This window comes from Dermacentor variabilis, chromosome 8 (assembly GCF_050947875.1).
Source record: "Dermacentor variabilis isolate Ectoservices chromosome 8, ASM5094787v1, whole genome shotgun sequence".
In the NCBI taxonomy this organism is placed as follows: domain Eukaryota; kingdom Metazoa; phylum Arthropoda; class Arachnida; order Ixodida; family Ixodidae; genus Dermacentor; species Dermacentor variabilis.
Window position 1 is genome coordinate 138,419,343 of NC_134575.1, and position 24,751 is coordinate 138,444,093.

The 24,751-nt window shown below is 47.0% G+C and overlaps 1 protein-coding gene across 5 annotated transcripts in view; it reads left to right on the top strand.

Annotated features, from left to right (window-relative positions):
- The first annotated feature begins 630 nt into the window (after positions 1 to 630).
- The window catches only part of LOC142591302 (uncharacterized), a 72,335-nt gene continuing 48,214 nt past the window's right edge, over positions 631 to 24,751 (top strand). For 4 of the 5 annotated variants that reach the window (XR_012830451.1, XR_012830452.1, XR_012830450.1 and 1 more), the window contains exons 1-2: positions 631 to 752; positions 12,207 to 12,358. Coding sequence is in view for 1 of the 5 variants with exons in the window: in XM_075703630.1 (XP_075559745.1) it covers positions 672 to 752; positions 12,207 to 12,358 (233 nt within the window). In the remaining 4 variants the exon portion in view is untranslated. The remainder of the gene's footprint in view (positions 753 to 12,206; positions 12,359 to 24,751) is intronic. The other variant, XR_012830453.1, reaches the window with a different exon arrangement.

The window sequence follows — 24,751 nt, forward strand, 5'->3', positions numbered from 1 at the left end:
CAGAGACCTGCTTCGTTTCTGTGCAACTGGTGTCCGGCTGTGGTGTTACTGACATAAAAGTACGAATGGCCTTATCAACAATCCGCGTAAACAAATACGGACATATTGCCCGCGCAGCGATTTTGATTGGGAGACAATGAGGACGTACTAGATGTCCGAATCCTTGTGGATGTCTGAAAGTGGCTGGATAGAAAGAACTGGAAGCAGCGTTGAAAAAAAACATGGCAGTTCATCTTACAACCTTCAAATACGCGTCTGTTGAAGATTAAAAATACCACGTTCATCTAGAGGATGAGTAAAACGAGAATATGGTAAAAGCGGGAGCAAACGTTTCGACAAGTGGACTTGTCTTTTTCAAGGCCACCATGAAAAAGACAAATCCACTTGTCGAAACGTTGGCTCCCGCTTTAACATTGTTCTCGTTTAGCTCATCGTCTTGAATTTCCATCGCCCGCCTTCCCCGTGTTTTCCACGTTCATCTAGGTTACATGTGCAGCGGCAGACTTGAAGCTAAACTCGTTTAGCTATTGTTCAACAACTTCGCGACACGACGATCAAACACAATTGAGAATAATGAATAGGATTATTGTCTAGTGCACCTAGCCACGCCGTTCATATTAAAGTGTCACAGTTCACCACGCTTTCTTTGCTGGCGACCCGCAAAAAGTGCCATGTTTCGAATAGTAGTGTATATCGCGGTTCTCTCAGTAGCATGTGGTGCTTACGCAGTTACCTTCGACAATCTTTTAACGGTAAGAAAAACAGCGTTATGGACGTAGTGCCTACATCCAATTCTATGAGTACATAAGGTATTTTATTATCGTTAACGATGGATAATATACAGCTAAACTGAATTTGAGTGTCAAGCTCCTTATCAAGCATTTCCATTGGTGCCTTTAAACAAATAATTGGGGTTTGCCTCATAGTTACTTTTCCAAATGACGAAGGCGCAAATCGTAAAAGACATTACTATCGTGACGCAGAAAGTGTGCTCACTAGAATGTGTTTCAAGAGTAGCAAGTTAACCTGAATATATCTCTGCAGCGTGTCTCTTGAGTACACTAATATCGCAAACAACCTGTTCCTTACTGTACGCTTTCGGTACCATGCATTATAAACGCCCTTTTCGACATCACTATTTTGAATTCCAGTGCCATTCTTCAAAAAAGCAACACTCGACGATACATTGAAGGCAGCAACGTCTGGTATATAGTTTTTACTATACTACAACGTTTTACTCTGCTACAACGTATGGTATGTAGTTATAGTTTATAGCAGCCTGGTTACGCCCACTGCAGGGCAAAGGCCTCTCCCATACTTCTCCAACTACCCCGGTCATGTACTAATTGCGGCCATGTCGCCCCTGCAAACTTCTTAATCTCACCCGCCCACCTAACTTTCTGCCGCCTCCTGCTACGCTTCCGTTCCCTTAGAATCCAGTCCGTAACCCTTAATGACCATCGGTTATCTTTCCTCCTCATTACATGTCCTGCCCATGCCCATTTCTTTTTCTTGATTTCAACTAAGATGTCATTAACTCGCGTTTGTTCCCTCACCCAATCTGCTCTTTTCTTATCCCTTAACGTTACACCTATCATTCTTCTTTCCATAGCTCGTTGCGTCGTCCTCAATTTGAGTAGAACCCTTTTCGTAAGCCTCCAGGTTTGTGCCCCGTAGGTGAGTACTGGTAAGACACAGCTGTTATACACTTTCCTCTTGAGGGATAGTGGCAACCTGCTGTTCATGATTTGAGAATGCCTGCCAAACGCACCCCAGCCCATTCTTGTTCTTCTGGTTATTTCAGTCTCATGATCCGGATCCGCGGTCACTACCTGCCCTAAGTAGATGTATTTCCTTACCACTTACAGTGCCTCACTACCTATCGTAAACTGTTGTTCTCTTCCGAGAGTGTTAAACATTACATTAGTTTTCTGAAGATTAATTTTTAGATCCACCATTCTGCTTTGTCTCTCCAGGTCAGTGAGCATGCATTGCAATTGGTCCCCTGAGTTACTAAGCAAGACAATATCATCAGCGAATCGCAAGTTACAACGGTATTCTCCATTAACTTTTATCCCCAATGCTCCCCAATCCAGGTCTCTGAATACCTCCCATAAACACGCTGTGAATAGCATTGGAGAGATCGTATGTCCCTGCCTGACGCCTTTCTTTGTTGGGATTTTGTTGCTGCCTTTATGAAGGACTGCGGTGGCTGTAGGGCCGCTATAGATATCTTCCAGTATTTTTACATATGGCTCGTCTACACCCTGATTCCGTAATGCCTCCATGACTGCTGAGGTTTCGAGTGAATTAAACGCTTTCTCGTAATCAATGAAAGCTATATATAAGAGTTGGTTATATTCCGCACATTTTTCTATCACCTGATTGAAAGTGTGAATATGGTCTATTGTTGAGTAGCCTTTACGGAATCCTGCCTGATCCTTTGGTTGAGAGAAGTCTAAGGTGTTCCTAATTCTATTTGCGATTACCTTAGTAAATAGTTTGTAGGCAACTGACAGTAAGCTGATCGGTCTTTTTTCAAGTCTTTGGCATCCTCTTTCTTATGGATAAGGATTATGTTAGCGTCTTTCCAAGACTCCGGTACGCTCGAGGTTATGAGGCATTGCGTATACAGGGTGGCCAGTTTCTCTAGAACAATCTGCCCATCAACCTTCAACAAATCTGCTGTTACGTGATCCTCCCCAGCTGCCTTCCCCCTTTGCATAGCTCCCAAGGCTTTCTTTACTTCTTCCGGCATTACTTGTGGGATTTCGAATTCATCTAGACTATTCTCTCTTTCATTATCGTCGTGGGTGCCACTGGTACTGTATAAATCTCGATAGAACTCCTCAGCCACTTGAACTATCTCATCCATATTAGTAATGATATTGCCGGCTTTGTCTCTTAACGCACACATCTGATTCTTGCCTATTCCTAGTTTCTTCTTCACTGTTTTTAGGCTTCCTCCGTTCCTGAGAGCCTGTTCAATTCTATCCATATTATAGTTCCTGATGTCCGCTGTCTTACGCTTGTTGATTAACTTAGAAAGTTCTGCCAGTTCTATCCAGCTGTAGGGTTAGAGGCTTTCATACATTGGCGTTTCTTGATCAGATCTTTCGTCTCCTGCGATAGCTTACTGGTTTCCTGTCTAACGGCGTTAGCACCGACTTCTATTGCGCACTCCTTAATGATGCCCATGAGATAGTCGTTCATTGCTTCAACACTAAGGTCCTCTTCCTGAGTTAAAGCCGAGTACCTGTTCTGTAGCTTGATCTGGAATTTGTCTATTTTCTCTCTTACCGCTAACTCATTGATCGATTTCTTATGTACCAGTTTCTTCCGTTCCCTCCTCAGGTCTAGGTTAATTTGAATTCTTACCATCCTATGGTCACTGCAGCGCACCTTGCCGAGCACGTCCACATCTTGTATGATGCCAGGGTTGGCGCAGAGTATGAAGTCTATTTCATTTCTAGTCTCGCCGTTTGGGCTCCGCCACGTCCACTTTCGGCTATCTCGCTTGCGGAAGAAGGTATTCATTATCCGCATATTATTCTGTTCTGCAAACTCTACTAATAACTCTCCCCTGCTATTCCTTGTGCCTATGCCATATTCCCCCACTGCCTTGTCTCCAGCCTGCTTCTTGCCGACCTTGGCATTGAAGTCGCCCATCAGTATAGTGTATTTTGTTTTGACTTTACCCATAGCCGATTCCACGTCTTCATAGAAGCTCTCGACTTCCTGGTCATCATGACTGGATGTAGGGGCGTAGGCCTGTACAACCTTCATTTTGTACCTCTTAATGAATTTCACAAGGCCTGCCACCCTCACGCTAATGCTATAGAATTCCTGTATGTTACCAGCTATATTCTTATTAATCAGGAATCCGACTCCTAGTTCTCGTCTCTCCGCTAAGCCCCGGTAGCACAGAATAATCGGAATAATCGAAATAAGCGTGAATAATCGGAAAAGATTAAGCGAACAGCACGGCTTTGCAGAGATTCAATGTTGTTGATTATGTATGCTTGATCGGGATCCCATATGGCAGAAGCATATTCATTTTTTGGGCGGATCAGCGTGATATAAGCAAGTTTTTTTAAGTGTGAAGGTACGTGCTTGAGGTTACGCTTAAGAAGATCGAGTGCTCGGTTAGCGGATGCTAAGACGGTGTTAATATGGTAATGCCAAGTTAAGTCAGACTGAAGATGAAGGCCAAGATACTTGTAAGTTGGCGCAAGTTCTACTCTAGCATTATTGAGAAAGTAGGTGGTAGGAAGTCGAATGGAATGTTGGTAAATGACATTAGCTTGGTTTTAGACGTATTTAAAGGCATTAACCACGAAGAGCACCAAGCGGTCACCGCATCAAGATCAGTTTGTAAGGAAAGTCGGTCAGCGTCATTACTAATATTGCGATATATAACACAATCATCTGCGAATAATCGAATTCGAGATGAGACACATTTGGGTAGATCATTATTAAAAATTAAGAAAAGTAGGGGATCGAGGAGGCTGCCCTGGGGGACTCCAGGTGTTAAAGGAACAGAAGAACAGTTACAGCCATTAGCACAGGTAAATTGTCTGTTGGAGAGAAAATCTTTAATCCATGCAAGAACGTTTGGGTGAATATGTAAGTGTGTTAATTTGATTAGAAGCCTGTGATGAGGAACGCGATCAAAAGCTTTAGAGAAGTCAAGAAACACTGCGTCAACTTGGAATCATTCGTTAAATGCGGAAAATATATCGTTAGTAAATCCGGCGAGCTGAGTGTCGCATTGTTGTTGCAAGTGTTGTTGTCCTTGACAGCAGGCAACTCGATGCGTGCATCATCATTTTGTGTCTTACAGAGGCGTAAGGTTTACTTGCTGGGGAAAGCGCATCTATCATGTCTTGCAAGACATACGCTCGAATTGTAATTGTGGCTGGATAATGATGGTAAATTACTCGGCCCTCAAAAACTTTCAGCGTGGCGTAGTTGTAATGTACCCGGCTTATGGTCTATAGAAAAGAGGGTTGAATCCTGGCAGCTAGTATCCTCCTCTTTTTTATTCTGCTGAAGTGTTTTCCGTCACTTTCGTTATTTTGAAAAAGTACATACGGTATGCTGACAACGCGTTTCTTTTTTATCTCTAAAGCTGCTTGTCGCACCAGCGCCAAGCACCTCCCGTCATGCCGCGCCTGTAGTGGCTCCCCAGTATTTTACACGACACTGGGCCCATAATCCGGCAAAGCACTATGGCTCTCTCCAGTACGCTTTCGAAAATACCGGCGAAATATTGCCAGGCGTTTGTGCCTCTTGCTCCCAAAAGAAGACGAGGACGTGCAAGCTCACGAGCTCACGCCTTGGTCTTTTGTCGGTGCTGCGCTGCTCCTTCGACGACACTGTCTTTAACGGCCTCTTTTAGAAAGCGCCTTTCTATTAAAGGTAACATTTTTCTGGTGGAGGTGCTGGGCATTCTCGACCCATGCAATGGATCCCTCCCAGCAGCGGGAACGCTAGACCGATACCGGAGCTCACCCCAGTCTACCACACCAGCCGTAGAATCCCGGGATTGGCCCTTGGGTTTAAGCCTTTATCTGCGATGAAAACGACAACGTCGGCAGGCATGCATGCTACATCCGATACTACCACCACTAAGTCTGCGACGTCTGCTCCGGTAACTCCTCATTACAAGCTGCAAAAGCACGTGCCAAGTCCCTTCCATAGAGACCTTCTTGAAGGCATCGAAGACTGGCTGGCGCACTTCGAGCGCGTAGCGAAGTTCGATGGATGGGACGACGAAGCGAAGCTTCGAAACGTCTACTTCAGCCTTTTGGATAGTGCTCATACGTGGTTCCAGAACCGCGAAAACGTCCTGACGTTGTGGCGTGAGTTCTGTCGCAGCCTCTTGCACACCTACGCCCGCTCCGATCGCCGGGAACGAGCAGAATAGACCCTCTAATCTCGCATTCAGAACCCTAATGAGAGTGTGGCTATGTACGTAGAAGACATGGTGCGTCTCTTCAGGCAAGCTCATGCTATCATGTAAGAAGACAAGAAGCTGCGTCACATGATGCGAGGTGTGAAATAACAGCTTTTTGGTGGACTCGTTCGTAGTCTGCCCAAAACGGTTGTGGAGTTTCTCAATGAAGTCGTCGACATGGAGAAGGCCCTGGACCAGCGCTTGCATCAGTACGATGGACAAATGAATCTCTCCTCTGCTACCAGTGGCCTAAGAGGTCTCACGATTGACATCGAGTCGCTTCGCGCGGTTATTCTATCTGTAGTCCGCGACGAGCTGCGACAGCTGCATCAGGTGCAGCAGCTTTCAGCCAACTTCATAGCTAGCGTCATGCGTGACGGAGTGCAGCATGCGCACAGCGCACCACGTTACGACACAGCATTTTAGACCGTTCCACCACTTCAGGCGTTCGCAACTTCTAGTGAACCTCGACGCACAACTTACGCTGACGTTCCAAGAGGCAACTTCGCATCGCCGGCGACAACTCTCTCCTATCGTGAGCGAATACCATCGTGTGACTTATGCCGACGCATTCGGGCACCCTACCCTTAACCAGCGCCGCTACCTGCCGTCACCCCGTATGCCATGCTTCAGTCAGCGCAGGCGGTTTCTTATTTTGGTGAGGCCTGACCAGCCATGTGTAAATGGAACGTTTGGCGCATGCCCGACCGACGCCCGCTCTGTTACCAGGGTGGCGAGACAGGTCAGGTTTAGCGAGAGTGCCAGTACCGCCGCCTTGTACACCAGGAGTTTCCTGTTAATTCACTTTGACCGCCTTTTGGACATGTCGTGAGCGCGGAAGGCGTCCATCCCAATCACGGCAAAACTGCCACTGTAGCTGCTTTCCCTACTCCTACTGACAGGAAAAGCGTTCGACGCTTCCTGGGACTGTGCGCATACCTCCAGCGCTTCATACGCAATTTTCCTTAAATGGCCGAACCAGTTAATCGTCTCACTAGAGACGAAACGCCGTTCATCTGGAGCTCTGAACAAGAAGCGGCTTTCACTAAGCTTCAACACCGCCTGACATCGCCCCCTGCTCATGGGCATTTGGCGAGGAAGCCTAAACGCAAATTCATACCAATGCCAATAACGTTACTCTGGCTACGCTGCTCGTACAGTGGCAGGAGAACGGTGAAATTGTGATAGCTCAGGCAAGTCGCACCCTATCCGGACCTGAGTCCAATTACACTACCACAGAGAAAGAGTGTCTTGCCGTCGGATGGCCCGTTGCAAAGTTTCGACCTTAACTCTATGGCCGCCCATTCGAGGTCGTGACGGATCACCACTCCTTATGCTGGCTGGCAAACCTAAGAGACCCTTCTGGACTACTGGCGGAGCCTGCGTCTGCAAGAATACGACCTGACCATAGTGTACGTGTCAAGCACCACACACGGCGGTACCGATACAATGTCGCGCGCGCCTGTTGAACCTGCCGATCACCACATCGAAGATGACAGCGCTTTTCTCGGTATCATAAGCGAGAAAGAGGTATCTACACGACTGCAAGAAGATTCTGAATTGTGACCCATCATTGAACATCTAGAAGGCCGCAACATATCTCTTCCCGCGCAAATTGCTCGCGGATTGTCTTCGTTTGTTTAACCACAGCGCACCTCATACAAGAATAATTCTGCTGCCAGAAACAAAGCCTATCTTTTGGACGTGCCAGCAGAGATTCTTGACGAAATCCTGTTCGCATGCCACGACGAGCCTGCGTCTGGCCACTTGAGTTTCACTCGAACCCTTGCTAGGGCATGAAAATCGTACCACTGGCCAAAGCTCTACACTTGTGTTAAAGGATACGTCCAAGCCTGCCCTAAATGCCAACGCCAAAGGTGTCCCTTTTTTGAAACCTGCCGGATTGCTGAATACTATCGAGCCGCCTCGAGGGCCCTTCGATCTAGTCGGCATGGACCTCCTGGGCCCGTTTTCATTGTCTACTTCCGGAAACAAGTCGATCATCATCGCCACAGACTACTCAACCGGTTATGCTGAAACAAAGGCTCTTCGTAAAGGCACAGCTTTCGAAGTTGCGCAGTTTTTTGCACACAACATCGTAATACGTCATGGCGCCCCAACCTGTCTCATCACAGATCGAGGGGTGGCGTTTACAGCAAGGCTGCTTGAAGACGTTTTTACACAGAGTTACGCCACGCTCCGAAAGAGGACTGCCTATCATCCGCAAGCAAATGCAAACGATGACCGACATGCTGTCGATGTACATAGACGTGCAGCATAGGACGTGGGACGAGGTACTACCGCACGCAACGTTTGCGTACGATACCGCTAGGCAAGTGACCACACGCTTCCCGCCGTTTTCTCTTGTTTACGGTCCTGAAGTTCACATGACGTTAGGAGCCATGTTACCATATGACAATTGTGGGAGTTTTGATGACACCAAGCGTTTCGTGCAGGGTGCCGAGGAACCACTCCAACTGGCTCGTGTGAACATCAGGAAACAACAATGAATTCACGCCCGACACTACAACCTCCGCCACCGACAATTTCACTACCAACCTGGTGACCAAGTGTTAGTTTGGACCCCCGTGTGGCGTAAAGGCCTTTCGGGAAAACTTAGTCGGCGAGGCCACTGACTCGTTGAAGCATTTTGTGCTTCGGTAAATGAGTGGCCTCAGTTAAAAAGTTCTTCTGGGTGGCACCCAGCCAGCACAACGCCGACAACCGTGGCCCGAGATTGTGCACCTCGTGTGGAGAAAACGATATCGCACACCATAATAGTCATGGCTTTCGGACCATTTGTCCTGGGATTTGTCCTGGGACAAGTCTTTCTTCCCGTCAACGTTTTGTTCAGCATCGAGTCCATGCCCTTCTGGGAGCAGGGGTAATATCAGGCGCTTGTGCCATGCACTCGGGTATTTTACTCCCTGAAGAAGACGAGGACATGCTAGATCACGAGCTCGCACCTTCATCTTTTCTCTTTGCTGCGCTGCCCCTTAGACGACTCGGACTTTAACGGCCGATATTAGAAGTCGTCTGTCTATTAAAAGTGACAGTATTACTGGCCATGGCTCACCACTGACGTTACTCGCTACGTCAAAACCTCCGGAAGCTCTCAGCGATGCAAGAAGCAACCGACCAAAACAACAGGATTGCTGCCGCCTCTATAACTTCCTCGCCCAGAAGTCTTGCGGTTGGGACGGATTTATTGGGACTCTGTCCGACATCCAGATCTGGGACAGATCTACCTTTTTTGCCACCGACTACCTTACCCGCTACGCCGAAACAAAAGTCCTGACCAATGGTAATGTGGAAAATGAGGCAAAATTCTTCGTTGAGAACATCCTACTACCACATGATGCCCCAGAAATCCTCATCACCGCCCACGGAACGGCTTTTACAACGAAACTTACTCAAGCCATCCTGCAATATAGCCAGAGAAGCCACTGCCGGACTAGCGCCTATCACCTACGAATGGCCTTACGCAACGCCTAAATAAGACTGTCGCGGATATTTTGGCACGGTGCGTTGACGTCAAACACAAGCCGTAGCATGCCGTTCTTCCGAACAAAACTAATCCTTAGAACAAGGCACTGCCAGAGCAAACGCAGATGATGCCATTCAAGTTGGTGTAGGAATGAAGCCCGGCAACGAAATTCGACGTCGCCGCCTATCTCGAGTGCGCCGACCGACAACTCGCCCGCATGGGCGTCAAGAATCGGTAAGGTGCGAACAGCCACCAAGCTTTCGACGGCACTGTGTGAAATACCAGCATGGCAACTGTGTTTGGGTTTGGCCTTCGATACGCCGACGAGCAGATAAGAACTTTGGGGATGCTGTTTCGAACCCTACAAGAGCATCCGACACATTGGGAGACTGGACTATGAGGTCGTGCCAAACGGCATGTCAGAATTAGCAGCGCCGCTAAGGACCTGAAATAGTACATCTTGTGCACCTTAAGCCGCTCTACCAGTCCTAACAAACTTTGAGACACTGTTTCTTCGTCGCTTTTTTTGTCTTTACTATGAGTTCTTTTGGCTATCGCATTAAGTTTGTAGCATAAGGACGATGCTTTTTTTCTGTGGGGCGCATCGACAGGCGTACTTGTTTATATTTACCGTGTGACCGCATTTCACGGGCTAACAGATGCTGAAGTTATCGCTCAGCACAAGACGCGCCTTTTTGTATCGGAAGTGTCTCAAATGTTATCGCTTATCGGCCTGTTATGTGTTTCCGCCGAAGCCTGTGCAACCAGATTGCATGCGCAACGCAAACAACTTTGTAAGTTCTAATAGGCACACTACCACCAACCACCAGCGATCAATATGGAACATTGACGAGTCATGTGTGAATTGCCGACGGCTGAAGCCGGGGTTCAGGCTTCTATGATCGCCGACTGTACACACCGCTTTCGCTGTGCTTTGAGTGCTACTTGATTTTCTTTGTACATGTTCGCCCAATAAACAATTGGTGTTTTGAAGTTACATTTTGGCGGTGTGTTATTCTACGCATTAGTGACAACGTGACAATATTCAATGATGTAAGACTGTGAGACAAAAGAAATTTTCTTTAGGTTTACTTTTCAAGTATGTTTCATATCATTAGGCTGAACTCAACAGACGCAGCTGAAACGTGAATTCAGATATGTGAAATCCAGGTCAGTTTAGACTGAAGTGTGACCATGCACAGCTCTCGTTCTCAAGAACTTCGGACTTTAGGTTACACACAAAACTTCTAACAGACTAGTTCGATAGGGCTAAAGAACTTATTTAGACTCATGCGTGGTGGGATTTAACTGAACTAAACTGCCAAAATGTTGTCATCGCTGCCTAGACAGTTCTGGCTTGTATATTACGACCTTCTTCTATTTCGGTGTCTCATTTCTTACTCATTTTGCGCTGTGGCGCGCTGCAAAAAAAAAAGGTGCGATGAGCTCTCATATACTGATTAAATCAAATGACCATCTGCGGCATGGATGGATGAAAAACTTTATTAGGGTCCTTTAGGGCGCGCACTAGCGCGCAGCGGGCCGCTCCCACGTCGGGACAAAGAGGCCGAGCCTCTCCGCCGCGTCGCGGGCCCGTTGGACAGCCCATAACTGTTCTTCGAGGTTGGGGCTGTGTAGGGCAGCATCCCAGCGTGAAGAATTGTTGCTTTCATCGCCGCGTAATGCGGGACCTCGCCAGAGCATGTGAGGTAAATTCGCTAAGTCAGTGCATATATAGTGCACATGCATTTTTTGTCTGAAGAATAGCTATATTATATTCATTGCGTGTCAATGGTATATACAAGCGCTCCATAGCGCCACATGGCCACCACTAGCTCTATTGTAGACCCAGTATTTTATACACTCAATATATAATCTGCCCCCATATTACTTTGACCAGACACCCATTCTCCGATTCTAACAGAACACTCATTATACCTTTTACGCAATAGATCTTTCTACGAAGTCATCTTCTTAAACTAAGCCATAACAGGCACGTCCCAGTTTCGTGTCATAAATGGTGTTGTCTTATAGTGTTAGGATCAGAGTGTAAATATTAGGGGCACCACTTGTTGCCTAAATTTTTAGCTTTGCCTCATGCTTCTTGGGTATTCTCAAGTTTCCTAGTGACGGCGAATACCACAATCACTGTTTGTTCAATGAGTACTGGGGTCATCATCAGCCTGGTTACGCCCACTGCAGGGCAAAGACCTCTTCCATACTTCAACAATCCCGGTCATGTACAAATTGTGGCCATGGCGTCCCTGCAAACTTCTTATTCTCATCCACCTACCTAACTTTCTGCCACCCCCTGCTGGGAGTACTGGGGTAATAGCGAAAAAAGTTTATGCTTTTGTAGATGCAGTGGCCAAGCGCTTGCGCTAATTTCTGATACCTGCAATGAGCTTGTGGCATCTAAGAATTCAAGTATCGTGAATCCTCAATGAACGAGACACATGAGGGAGCTGAGTCGGTTGTCTATTACTGTTCTGTAGAGACTCAGCAGCTATTTTTCGATACAGAATGTGTAGCATTTCTTTAAAGTCAATGAAAGTGAAAAAATATCACCGATGCAATGAATTCCTATATTCTCGAATCGAAGCGGAAGCATAGCGCCTTCTGCGAACGATTTAAAAAACTCACGTCCAAACTTGTTACTCAGATGATATTCACATTTTTGTTAGCCTTTAGAGCCCTAAATATAGTCAGCCGAATCTTACTAAAGGGACAATCTACACGGTATATTTCCCATTTTTCTAGGCACTGAATACCACCGAAAGGATTTGGACCCACACACGGAGTTTGAGAGCCCATCATAGCGCTTGCGTACACAAATGCCAGCACTACGTGAAATTGAGCCTTGATCGTATGCAGTACAAGTTCCTCGAATACTATAAATGCTCCGGCAAAATGTGAGTAAATAGACTACATAGACCGGGTACACCAATTCGTGTAAAGTACGTTTTCTTTAAGATATCATCGTTATTGTTTAACTTATGAACGCTATATTTTCTTTTTATCAGGCAGGGTCGTTCATTCTTTGGTTATATAGAACAAACAGAAAAGCGCAAAACAGGTTGTCTACCAAGTTGGTGTTTCCAAATTCCCCGAATTTTAAAGGTTTTCCCTGACTGCCTTTGCTAATTTCCCTGAGTGACACAGAACTTCGTTTTATGTAAAAACGGGCTGACGCCATGTCGCCCTATGGTGTCACTCTCTAGTAAGCATGTTGAAAAAACGACTTGATCCAGTTTCAGTAGCAAGGAGTAGTGTTTATTTGTTTCAAAAAGAAAACAGAATGGAGGCGTTAGTAACGTGCACAGCGAAAAGAAAATATTTTCGGAAAAGGTAAAATTGATTATCGAACATTTTCGAATAGAAACTAAAAGAGATGCATACACAAGCAAATATTTTCGAATATGAGATATTTTTTATCAATTGATAGCAAGCTCATTGGTATGAGGCCCGAACTTTGTCACAAGTGAAATTCTCTCTCAGTAGCTGGAAAGTCAACCTCAACTGTCCTGACATACTCTCAGCCTGCGCACAACGCCTCAGTGTTGCGATTCACTGCTTTAAAGAGTTTATTTTTGTTTGTATTAGGGACTCCAGCATCTTTGCATTAGCCAACGCTTTGTTATTTGAGCTCAAGCTCCTTCAACGAAGCAGCGGCACGCGTTCTTTCCCGTTAATTCCTCAATGCGCAGCTCCTCTCTGCTCTCGTCCTCCTTCCGCCGCGCGTTCGCCCCACGGACCATTTGCAGCATCCTTTTGGTCAGTTGTACAGTCAACGTCGGATTTTTCGGACTCCCTAGGGGCCGTGAAAACGTCCTGAAATCAAGCAGTGGGAAAAAAATTACTGCATGACTTTTACTGTGCTTAAGGGCTAAACTCGCCGCAGGCACATTCGAAAACGCTCTGAAGGCCTACCACTGCGCTTATTAGGCGTACCGGTGCTCCTACTGCGACAGGACACGGCGGGTGCACGCGTGTATATTTAAGGAATGCATACTGTTTCCCGCGACAATTGCCTCTCCCGGCGCTTAAGGTTCACCGCAATATTTCACGTATACTTCACCGCGTCATATTGTCGTACCGAGGCGAAGTTGACTTTCGGAAAGCGGCATTATGCAACGCGTCGCGCTTTCCGAGCTTCAAAGCCAATCGCGAGGTTTACAAAGGTGGAGTCGGTCCCATTTCTGACAGCAGCAATTTTTTTTTTATGACGAAAGACGGCACCAAGCATCAAGAAGCTTAATAGCGAACGCCGAAGCAGCTAGGCCTAGCGTTGCTGCGGTGGTGGCTACGGCTGGCAGCGGATTTGCGTGCGATAGCGCCGGTTCGAGGCACCGAGGTAATCAAAATGACGGCGGTGGTGGCTATGAATAATGCCGTTTCGGAACTGCGCTCACGTAAAAAAGTCCGGAAAATCGGACGGTGAAGGGTTGTTGCTTCAGAAATTTCATACGTTCTTATAGATTGATTCTATGGGGTACGTGGTTGTGCCGCGAAGCCATCCGAATTGTCGGGCATCTCCCAAAAATCAGGCTTCGGGAAAATATGTCGCTGACCCTTTGTTGTCAAGGTCAGTGAGCGGGGATAACTTGTAACTCTTGTATTTTCGCTTGGTTGGCGTTATCAGTACGTCACTGCGGGAAGGTTGAAAAGTTTACGGTCAATTTGCCACGTTTGCCATCCATGCTAGCTACACATATATGTCCAGGAAAGATGGATATGAAAGCACTGCCGCTATATTATATCTTGAGGAGGAGGATGGATGGATGGATGGATGGATGCAAAACTTTAATGAAGGTCCTGAGGTACGCGACTCAGCGCGCTGCGGGCCGCTCCCACGTTGGGACAGTCAGGCCATACCCGACCGCCGCATCGTGGGCCCTCTGGACAGCCCATAGCTGCGCCCCGGCATCGGGGCTCTTGATAGCGGAGAGCCACTTGTCCTCATTAATCTGTTCTGTGCCTCGTAACGAGGGGCAACGCCAGATCATATGGTCTAGGCTAGCGATGTCATTGCAGTGCCTGCAAGAATCAGTGGCATAGGTGTCGGGATAAAGCTTGTGGAATAAAACTGGGCTGGGATACGAGTCTGTTTGCAATAATCTGAGGGTCAATGCCTGCGCTCTATTTAACTTCCTGTGTGGAAGGGGAAAGTCTCTCCTGCCGAGATAAAAGTGCTGCGCAATTTCATTGCATGGAGTCGGTTGATCTCTGTTCTCCACCACTGCGGGCCGGCGTTGGAGTTCTCCATGGTCGCGGAAAGCGAGACCTCGCGCCTTGGAGTGGGCCAGCTCGTTGAGGTTTGTGGGGCCTCCCACGATCGATCCCATGCGAGCGGGGAACCACGCGAGGGTGTGGGTAGCGATGCTTTTGCCGTCGAGGATGCTACAGGCTTCCTTACACACAACGCCAACGCTGAAGGCGCGGATGGCTGCCCTGGAGTCGCTGAAGATATTGGCATGCTTGTCGTCCAGGAGGGCCAAGGCAATGGCCACTTGCTCGGCCGCACGCGACGACGTGCTTCGTACCGAAGCGGCGTTAACGGTCGAACCCCTGTGGTTGATCGACACTACCGTGAAATTGTTGCTGTTGCCATACTGGGCCGCGTCGGCGAAGCAGCTGCCGCCAGGGAGTTCTGTCGCGCGGCGTAGGAGCGCCACCACCCTGGCCTTCCTTCTTTCTACGTTGCGCTGGGGATGCATATTGCGCGGGGCAGGCGATATGAGGATGCTTTCTTTCTGCTCTTTCGGAAGGCCCTGGTAGGCGTCTTCGACAGTGGCCGGGGGACGCCCATCTCTGTTAGGAGTCGTCTGCCTGCCCTGGTGCCGGAGAGCCTGAGAATCTGTGCCCTTTCTTGTGCTTCTGCAATTTCTTCCAGGGTATTATGAATACCCAACTGCAGGAGTCGGTCGGTGCGTGTGTAGTTTCGTAGTCCGAGCGCGCTCTTGATCCCCCTCCTTATCATGGCATTTAGCTTGTCTCGCTCGGCCCTCTTCCAGACGTGCATGGTCGCTACGTACGTGAAATGGCATAACAAGAAAGTGTGGACTAGCCTTATCAGATTCTCTTCGCTCAGGCCTCTCCTTCTGTTAGCCACCCGCCTGATTAGACCGATGACGCTATCCGTCTTCTTTGCTAGTTTGTGAATGGTGATGCTATTCGTGCCCGCCCCTTCGAGTGTCATTCCCAAGATTCGAATGGACGCGACTTTGGGAATGGGATCTCCGCACTTAGTGTAGAGATTAATGTCAATTTCAGTGGGGGGTTTCCAGTTATGTGGCTTGCGGCCCTTTCTAGTTGGGCTGTAGAGAAGGAGCTCGGATTTCTTTGGGGAGCACCGGAGTCCATAAACTTTTATTGTAGAACCAGCACTTTATGATGGCCGGGCCTAAGCCTCCCACGAAGGGACGTCGAGGGCTTGCCTCGCCGCCGCCTCGCGGGCGTGCTGGGTCGCCCAGGTTTGGTCGTCGAGGGCGGAGCTCCGCAGAGCCCCATGCATCCTCGACGAGAGAGTCGTGGTGTTAGTCTGTGTGTACTGTGCTGGGCACTCCCATAGCATATGCGGAAGCGTAGCCGGGTGAATTCCACAGCACCGGCAGTTGGGGGTAGTGTAGACGTCCGGAAATATAAGGTGAAGGCGGGCGGGTGAAGGGTACGTGTTTGTTTGTAGTAGACGCAGGGTGGTAGCCTGCGCCCGGCTGAACTTTGGGTGAGGCGGGGGCGAAGATTCGGCGACTGAGGTAAAATGCCTTAACGAGATCGTTATAAGTTGTCAGACTGTTCCTGGTGTCCAACTCATCTCCAGTGACTCCGACGCGGTTGACTAGGCCTCGCGCAATGTAGTGGGTGAGCTCGTTGAGATTGGGGAGGTGTGGGTGGACAGGGCCCGCATGGGCCGGGATCCATGTTAGGGAGATTATGCTGTCTTTAGAGTGTGGTGCCTGGCAGAGGATCCGAAGAGCTTGGGGAGAAATACGGCCTTTGCTGAAGTTAGTAACGGCTGAGCGAGAGTCACACACTATGGTGTGACAGATGGGATCTAAAGTGGCCAGGGCGATGGCCACTTCTTCAGCCGTCTCGGCAGTGGGGGTAGTAACGCTGCAGGCGTGGTGTAGGACTCCAGCGCGTGTGGCAACGGCCACAAATCGTGTGCCATGGGAGTATTGGGCTGCATCAACAAATGTGATGCCAGGTACGTGGGCAAGGGCTTTTATGATAGCTCCGGCCCGAGCTTGGCGCCGGGCCCTGTTATATTCAGGGTGCATATTTCTAGGGATAGGGTCTATGTAGATCCAGCTACGGATGTCGGTCGGGATCGGTTGTTTGGGGCCCTGTTGCTGATGGTAGGTGAAGCCAAGCGTGGACAGAATAAAGCGCCCCATTTCAGTAAGGTTGAGCCGTTCAAGCTGAGAGCGTTGTTGGGCTTCAATGAGTTCGGAAAGGTTGTTGTGAACTCCCAATCTTGATGGCGCAAGATTTTTCAACGAATGGGCCATCCTGTGGATATATGGAATGAACATAGGGGGCACTTTCTTTTATTTTTCCTTTCGGCCGATGTCATGTGCGGCTCATGATAGAATTTCTTTAACAAATCTTCCATTACCCAAGCCAGCAGTGGAGTTGAGAAGCCCGCAGAAAGAAGACTACAAACCTGCAAAGTAAAGATATTTTGAATGGCATGTTGACATGACCTAGTTCGTGCCAGCTCCAAACATATAAGAAAAATCGTTCTCTTTACAGTTTTCTAATGAGAAAAGCTAAACGGCACAATTCATTCCGGCGCAAGGGTACGGTACAAGCAATATACCTGATTCGCAGGAAGCGCGTGATGCATTTCTAAAAATTGCGACTTGTCCATACTGAGAAGCTCGCAAGTAAAACAGCTGGCAGTTGGAAGTTAGCGTTGTGTGTGTCCCTGTGCGTCTTCTTTTGTTTCGTCTTTTAATCGCGCTACCGTACACCCCGTGAAGAGGCATCTCACTGTTGTGTCCTTGCCTTCGGTTATAGGTAGTAGAACATTGGCAAATAAATCAATAGCAATGGCTTGATTCCACGGACGGAAAGCAAAGTTCGTATACATAAACTTAAGGCGCATGTACAAATACCTTTACCAGGGCAAGGCGATCGCATACAATTAAATGTTCGGCAGGTGTTAACTCTTGTAACACAGGAAGGCGAAAGCCTGCTGCACAGTTGCTAACACATGAACTTATACAATCGGGGTTAGACTTCTTTGTAAGATATAGTAGTAATGCATTACGTTGCACAAGCGGGGCCAGATTTCTTGGAATACATAACGAGCCGCAATGGGAAGCACAGGTGCGGCACTAAGACTAAGGCACCGCGGCACGCTCTTCTTCCACAGAGACGCACTTTGGCGGCCATCCTCGTAAGCCGCAAAAGCGTGCAGGCTCCTTCATCACTCGGCGCCGACAACCGCCCCCGATCCGACTGTGACGTCAATGCGCAAAGCACGCTTTTCTGCGTACAACACCTGGTGCGACAGCAATCACAAAACTTAAATTCGTCAGACACTCAAGACTGCTTACGTGGGAGAATGCGAAACAGTTATACGGTTCCTAGCTTGGATGATGACCTTGGATGACCGATACCGTTCCAAGGTGATGGCCTCGGAAGGTCACCAACGCGCTCGTTTTATAGACTCATGACGGGGCGCCACCTCCTCCGCACCGTCACGTGCGCCGCCCAATGACGCACAACCTAGCCAGCGAGGTGGCTGTGGCACGACTTGTGCAGTCGGGCACGCAGTGGGCACGCTTTTAGTAAGCCATAACCGTGGAGCAGCCGCGGTTTTAGGGAAGCCTGCTCGTCCTGCACCCCGTAAGTCCGGGCTCGCTTTTCACCCAGACCGAAATGTGGCAAATTTCTTTTGCAAAGCCACTAATTTACTTTCTTGAGAGGAAATTCCCCGAGAAAAGTAACGTCCACCTAGGCATTTTTTGACACGCGCCTCTTTACGGCGTCGGCCATTTTTCCTCACGTCGCAGTTTCGCCAAGGGCATCGCCAACATAAACACCTAAGGCTTCCGCCTTAATAAATTGTGAAATCCAAAAACACATTTGACTATTTAGATACTGCTAGATATATTTTAGCGGCTTTATTTTCCTAACAAGCTTTCGACATCACTCCAAGTCTTCCCGTGCATACACAGGAACAGGCCCGAATTCTCGTACCAGACTACAAAGACGGCTTTTCGGTTTAGTCGAAGAGACTAGCAGTAATAGATAAATACTGTCTAATAACTTATGAATGCGTTCAACTATTTGATTAAAGTCCGTAGCAATGCTTCTCGCGATAACGAGAGGACACAAAATATTATGAAGATCGTATGCTGGACGATACAAGTGATCTAGCAGTCCATACTTATTTGCACTTCTCCTGCAGTTTCAGTGAATAAGAAGTTAAAACTCTGCGTTCCTGCCTGGAATATTGTCGTGTGATCATAGCTATAAAGAAGGACGTAACCCTTCCAGCAGATAGATGACAGGCAAAGCCGGCCCTGTAAGCAAAAGTGTTTTATTGCGATCGCAACAATTAATATGAACACTCGAGGCGTGTGTATGCCGTTGCCGTCGCCGTGAGGTTCCGTATAAAGTTCAGGGGCGATAACATCGTCACCACGCGTCGTACGCTGTATGTGCGAGTGAAAGCGTGCAAGGATGAGGCAGCGATCGCGACTGTCGCGAACGCAACGCGGAAAACCGAAGAGTAAGCGCGCCCTCTTCCGTCGCGCGCTAGGCTCTGCGACGGCGGGAACAGTCAGCCGCGCGCTGTGTTTTCGCGGCTTAGTTCACGCTGGGGGATGCGAGATGCAGCACGAAGGCCAATTCGGTCCCTGCTGCTGCCGCACTTCCTCAGTCGAGCGTTTTGACAACGAATGTCATCGCTGTCATCGAATGAAATATGTTCATGTTTGTTGTGAGTGCGTGACACCATGCTTAGTGATTTAGTCGTGACGCCTGTGTTTACAAGATCATGCGGCCGATAAATCTACTATCCTTACATCGCATCGCTGTCCAATAATTTGCTACCTTAATCCATGCTTCGCTGTTTGGGCGAAACTGTTACTTTTGTTTGTTGAAGGTTGTCAAAACTGGCTACTGCCCGACAAGAGTTGGCAAGGTTCATTGAAAGAAGGCCGCCTTTATGAAGCAGTGCAGCCCCTTTTATTTCAAGGTCTTGCCGAACTCGCAACTCGCAACATTCCAGATGCCAGTGCGTAATGGACATGAAATTCACAAGCCTGAAATTGCAGACCTTTTCGGTCTACCTGGATGACATCGCCCTCTTTGCTTCAAACATTTACGATCGCCTAAGGTGGTTTTGGTTAGTACCAGAGGCCATGAAGGCATGCGATTTTCCTGTGAAGCCGCAATGCGCCACTTCATTAATGAAATTATACTGTTCATCAGCCATGCGATCAGGGAGTTTAAGACCGGCCTTATCTGCAGGAGACAGCTGCCAGTCGAAACGGTCCGCTGAACGCTGACAAGAGGGCAATATAGGACAGTTGTCCTATATAGTATAGACAGCACAGACAGTATTGGAATGGAACAATAGGACCGTTGTGAGACAAGCACAGAAGAAATTTATTTACAAAGCCGTTGCATAACATCAAGATTTTGTCTGGCTTTGTGACTTCGAGAGTTATTTGCCAACTTCTCCTACGGATAACAGCGGTTTTTTTAATGTATTTCGCGGCAAAACATTGACAACATCGCTAGGAATTCAGAGGAATTGAAGAACTTCAAGCATGTGCTAGTGAAAGCCGCAAGGATAAGGGCGAAGGCCGTTTCTATGTGCAAGGAGATGGAACTGCACAAGCTGGCTACCTCAGTCAACAAAAGCAAAGGTGATGGCTTGATCGTGTTTTTTACGGCCAAGACGCACAAAGAAGATATCCCTTTCCGGTCTATCGTGAGTGAAAGAGGAACTTGGCAGAACGAAGTAAGCAAGTTTTTGCAGAAATGTTCATCGCACCTGAAAGTGGACGACCCGTTTGAAACAAAGAACTCGGAAGCTGTTACTAGTTTTATAGAGTCGAATGACGATATTGGCCATGCTTTTTCCATTGACATAGAAGATTTGTTTTATTCTATCCCTCACACTGCATTGTTTCAGGCTGTTCAGAAATGTATTGAAGTTAATGGCGAAGTGTCTTTTCAAAATTCTACCGGGTCTACTGTTAATAGGTTTTCAGCATTGCTTGAGTTTTACCTCAAATCTACCTTCATCCAGTTTAAAGAAGACTATTACGTGCAGAAACAAGGTATATGTTTATCGTATACCCTGTTACCTTGTGAATACTTATCGAAATTTGACAGAGCGGTAAACGAAGGGATCGATCGTGACCAGGTTGTTAGCGTGTTCCATTATGTTGACGATTTTATTGCACTTTTAAAACAGCAAGCCAGTTACACATATGACGACGCCATCGCAGGTGTACTACACATTTTTCAGCGCCTTGGAAAAGGTCTAACATTCACCCATGAACTAACAAAGGATAATAATATTCAGTTTTTAGACAACGCTATAAACTTCTGTGACGACCATGTGTGCTGGAAATATAACCCAAGATCCCAAAAGAAATTGTTGCCCTACGATTCGGCTCATTCGAAAATGGTAAAGCGGGCAATAGCCACCCAATGTATCATATCAGCCTTAAGAAAGTCCTGCACGCACAAAATACAAGAAAGCTTTGACAGGCAGATTGTAAGGTTGGAAGAAGCAAGTTTCCCGCAATCAGTCATTTCAGCAGTAGTGGAGGCAGTGCTTAAGAAGATAAAGACGGAAGGCAATATTACTGAAGACGCAAGGGAGCGCAAAAATAAGAAATGTAAAGTTGTGCCTTATGTTCACAAGACTTCCCACAACGTAAAAAAGGTTCTGAAACGGTATGGAGTTGAGATAGCGTTCTCGGCTCCCGGCAAGCTCGCTGGGCTATGCTCGCGCATAGGAAGAAGTAAAGATAACTTCCAAGGGTGCGGAACAAAGCACTCCATTTCCCACGTAGATTGCAGTGTTGGAGTAGTTTATCAGATACCTCTATCATGCGGCAAAGTTTACACAGGCCAAACAGGAAGGTGTGTGAATGTGCGCTTGCGTGAGCATGAATTGTCAATTAGAAATAAAACGAATGGGCGCCTGCCTGTCCACTGCTTGGCGTGCAAGCCGATCATGAAGGAAGTAAAGATTTTGTGCCGCTGCCGAGACAGCCGAGCCAGAGAGCTACTCGAGGCGTACCATATTAGAAAGAAGGGACAAGACTGTGTGAGTGACACCTCAGTTTATTTACACAGCAGTGAGATTAGGTTTATTGACGAGCGTAGGTAGGTCGCGTTTTGCTTATACAAGGTTTTACTTTTCTTTTATCTTGCCTTTTTTCGCGCACGCGCTGTGGTGTATGTCGGGAGTGTACTTATATGTGGTCGTTGTGGAATAAACATTAGTTGCAAGTCTGCGCCCGTCCATGTCCCATGCTGTCTTTGTCGTCCGTTTGTTCGCGCAGTTAAACAATGTTCGCCTGTACTTCTTTGTCTTGTGCTGCCTTTCGCTTTGCTATTTTACAACGAGGATCGACCAACTGGCGTAGTTTTACATTCTGTTATCAAATAACAAACTGGAAGGTGTACAAAGAAAATCACTAACCTAAATATACAAGAAACATAAATTGACAGACTCGTCCACCGCCCAACGTAAGAGAGCCTCAATCATAAGATTATACGATCGTGCTGTACTACAGCGTTCTGAGGTTGTGTACTAGTCTGTACACAACCAGCTTAACACATACTTCCACATATATCTCCAGAACAGAAGCACGGCCCAGATGCCACTCACACGCCGAAACCCTCAATGACCATTATTTTTGTACAGACTGCTTTGAGAATTCATTATTTCCTTTGGCAATAAGAGAGCGTAATAACCTGAGCTACTCTATTAGTGGCCCAGCTGCTCATTAAATACAGTTCCTAGTCCTTCAAAAATAACTCTGCGCGGTTTACAGCTTTGATTTACGTGCTGTTTTCTCACTGATCTTGGTATGCCACTACTTTCTCTTGTTTTCTCTATTGAGGCTTAATTCTTATTATTTAATTTTAGTTATGCCCTTGGTAAATGCCCTGAATCTACATAATATTGCATACTTTCTAGGTTAGTATCATTCCTATTCCTTTTTATCTAGATATTCTAGCGTCTAAAAAGCACACCATTTCTGTCGATAAGTGTTTTTATTCTGACAATTAGCTTTGTAGAATGCATCAAATGCACGAGTGCATTCTGTTTGTCCTCCTTATTACTTCTTTTCTTTTAGGCTTTTAGCGCACGAAAAGGGACGAGAGACAGAGGTACGACGTGGACACAGCGCTAACATAGCGACATAGCAACATAGCGCTGTGTCCGCGTCGTACCTCTGTCTCTCGTCCCTTTTCGTGCGCTAAAAACCTGAAAGTTATGGAATACCAACATGCCCAAACCTACGCTCTTTCAAGTTTTTTTTTTTGTCACATATGGTTAAGAAATTTTTCTTGAATTGGTTTCATCTTTCCTCGTAAGATTCTGCTAGGTAACACATGTTATATCCGTACCTGGAATATGTGATGGTATATTTATTTCTGTTTCGTTAGCCAAGCCGAAAAATTCTTCTAATGACACTTTGTAATTATACACTTAACTTCTATTCGCTTTGTTATTCGGAACTCCTACTTGCCCTTCCTGTTGTAATCCCGTGAGGCATTGACAGTATATGTATATAAATAAAAAATGGGGAATCGTTCCACTCTGTGAAGGTGGATTATCAGTTAAGCTGTAGCACAGAACACAGGGTTAGACAAAGGCACATGTATTTAGTTTCTTCATTTGGTAATGGCAGCGACGAAAGCCTTGTGATCAGTGCAATATACACTAGTTAGTTCCGTTACAACTTCAGACATGACCTTGGGGAATGAAATATATACACGACCGTTGCAGAGTAGTTGAGTGACTTGGATTGGTGTGGCACTTCAAAGCAGACAGTTCTAGCATAAATTGAGGGAAACATGTTTTGTCTGGCTTTCAAATGTCCACATTGAAGTCCCTAACGATGATCACACGGCTAGCGTCATCACAGCAAAGTCCATGATGATGAACTTCTCGATATCACACTTGGGTGTGCCTGTAGATATATACGCAGTGGACGTCACCCCTCCGTCTCGTTTCGACGGCACACATATCCCCGAAATTGGTGGCATTGTCCTCTTGCGAGTCAAGGCTCTATGGTTTTACATACGTTTTGTTCTTTCGGTTTCTGGCAATGCCTCCTGCTCGTGACTCAAAGTGCTGTTCAGAATCGATTCCAGTATACCAATCAAGATTGAAACAATGCTTCTTGATTGATATATTTCATTCACTCTTATTATTATTATTATTATTATTATTATTATTATTATTATTATTATTATTATTATTATTATTATTATTATTATTATTATTATTATTATTATTATTATTATTATTATGTGCCAAGTGCTTGAAGCTTGCTTCACCTCTGCCGCGCGTCGGCCCGGTATTACACTATCTCAGGGATCAGCGCACGCTCACCTTTTTATTATTTATGGGCCAACACAAGAACTACATGGACATCTTGATTTGTTTATATCGTTTACTCTATTACGATATTGTCACACCCTCGAGGCATGCTCAAGAGACGAGCCGCCTTGAGAAAGACCATGAAGTGTCTGGGCTTCCGGCGCGAGCGAGTGCCTGCCTGGTGGGATCCGGCTCCAGTGTAAATACCATGTAAATAATCTCTGTTGTCTCCGTCTTTTCACGCGTAGCATTTTAGTGGAGATTTGCGATCGCCTTCCTCATCACGGATCTCCGCAGGGGTCGGTACATAGAGTTGGTCACATGCATCCCGGTGAAGATACCACATCAAAACGGCTGTTTCTCGTGAGGCCACTCAAATCGTCACGGTTGCCCACCATGGCGACCCTGGTGTGTCCTCTGGCCTGGAGGCACACTATGTCGATGAATGAATCAAGCTCTATGAACGCGTCAGTGCTAATGACAGGTTGGACCCTACAATTATGTTCCCCAATGACATCGTTTATATCAGCGGCACTCCACGCATATGGCTCCAAACGTATGAAGACGAGATAACGAGCTGGGACAAGGTGAATAAAAACCTACGCAAACTGTCCGACGAACCCTTTGTGCGCAAGGTTGCAGGAAGGAAGGCTTTTGCGACTCGTGTTCAGACATCTACAGAGCCGTACGTTTCATACATCCAAGA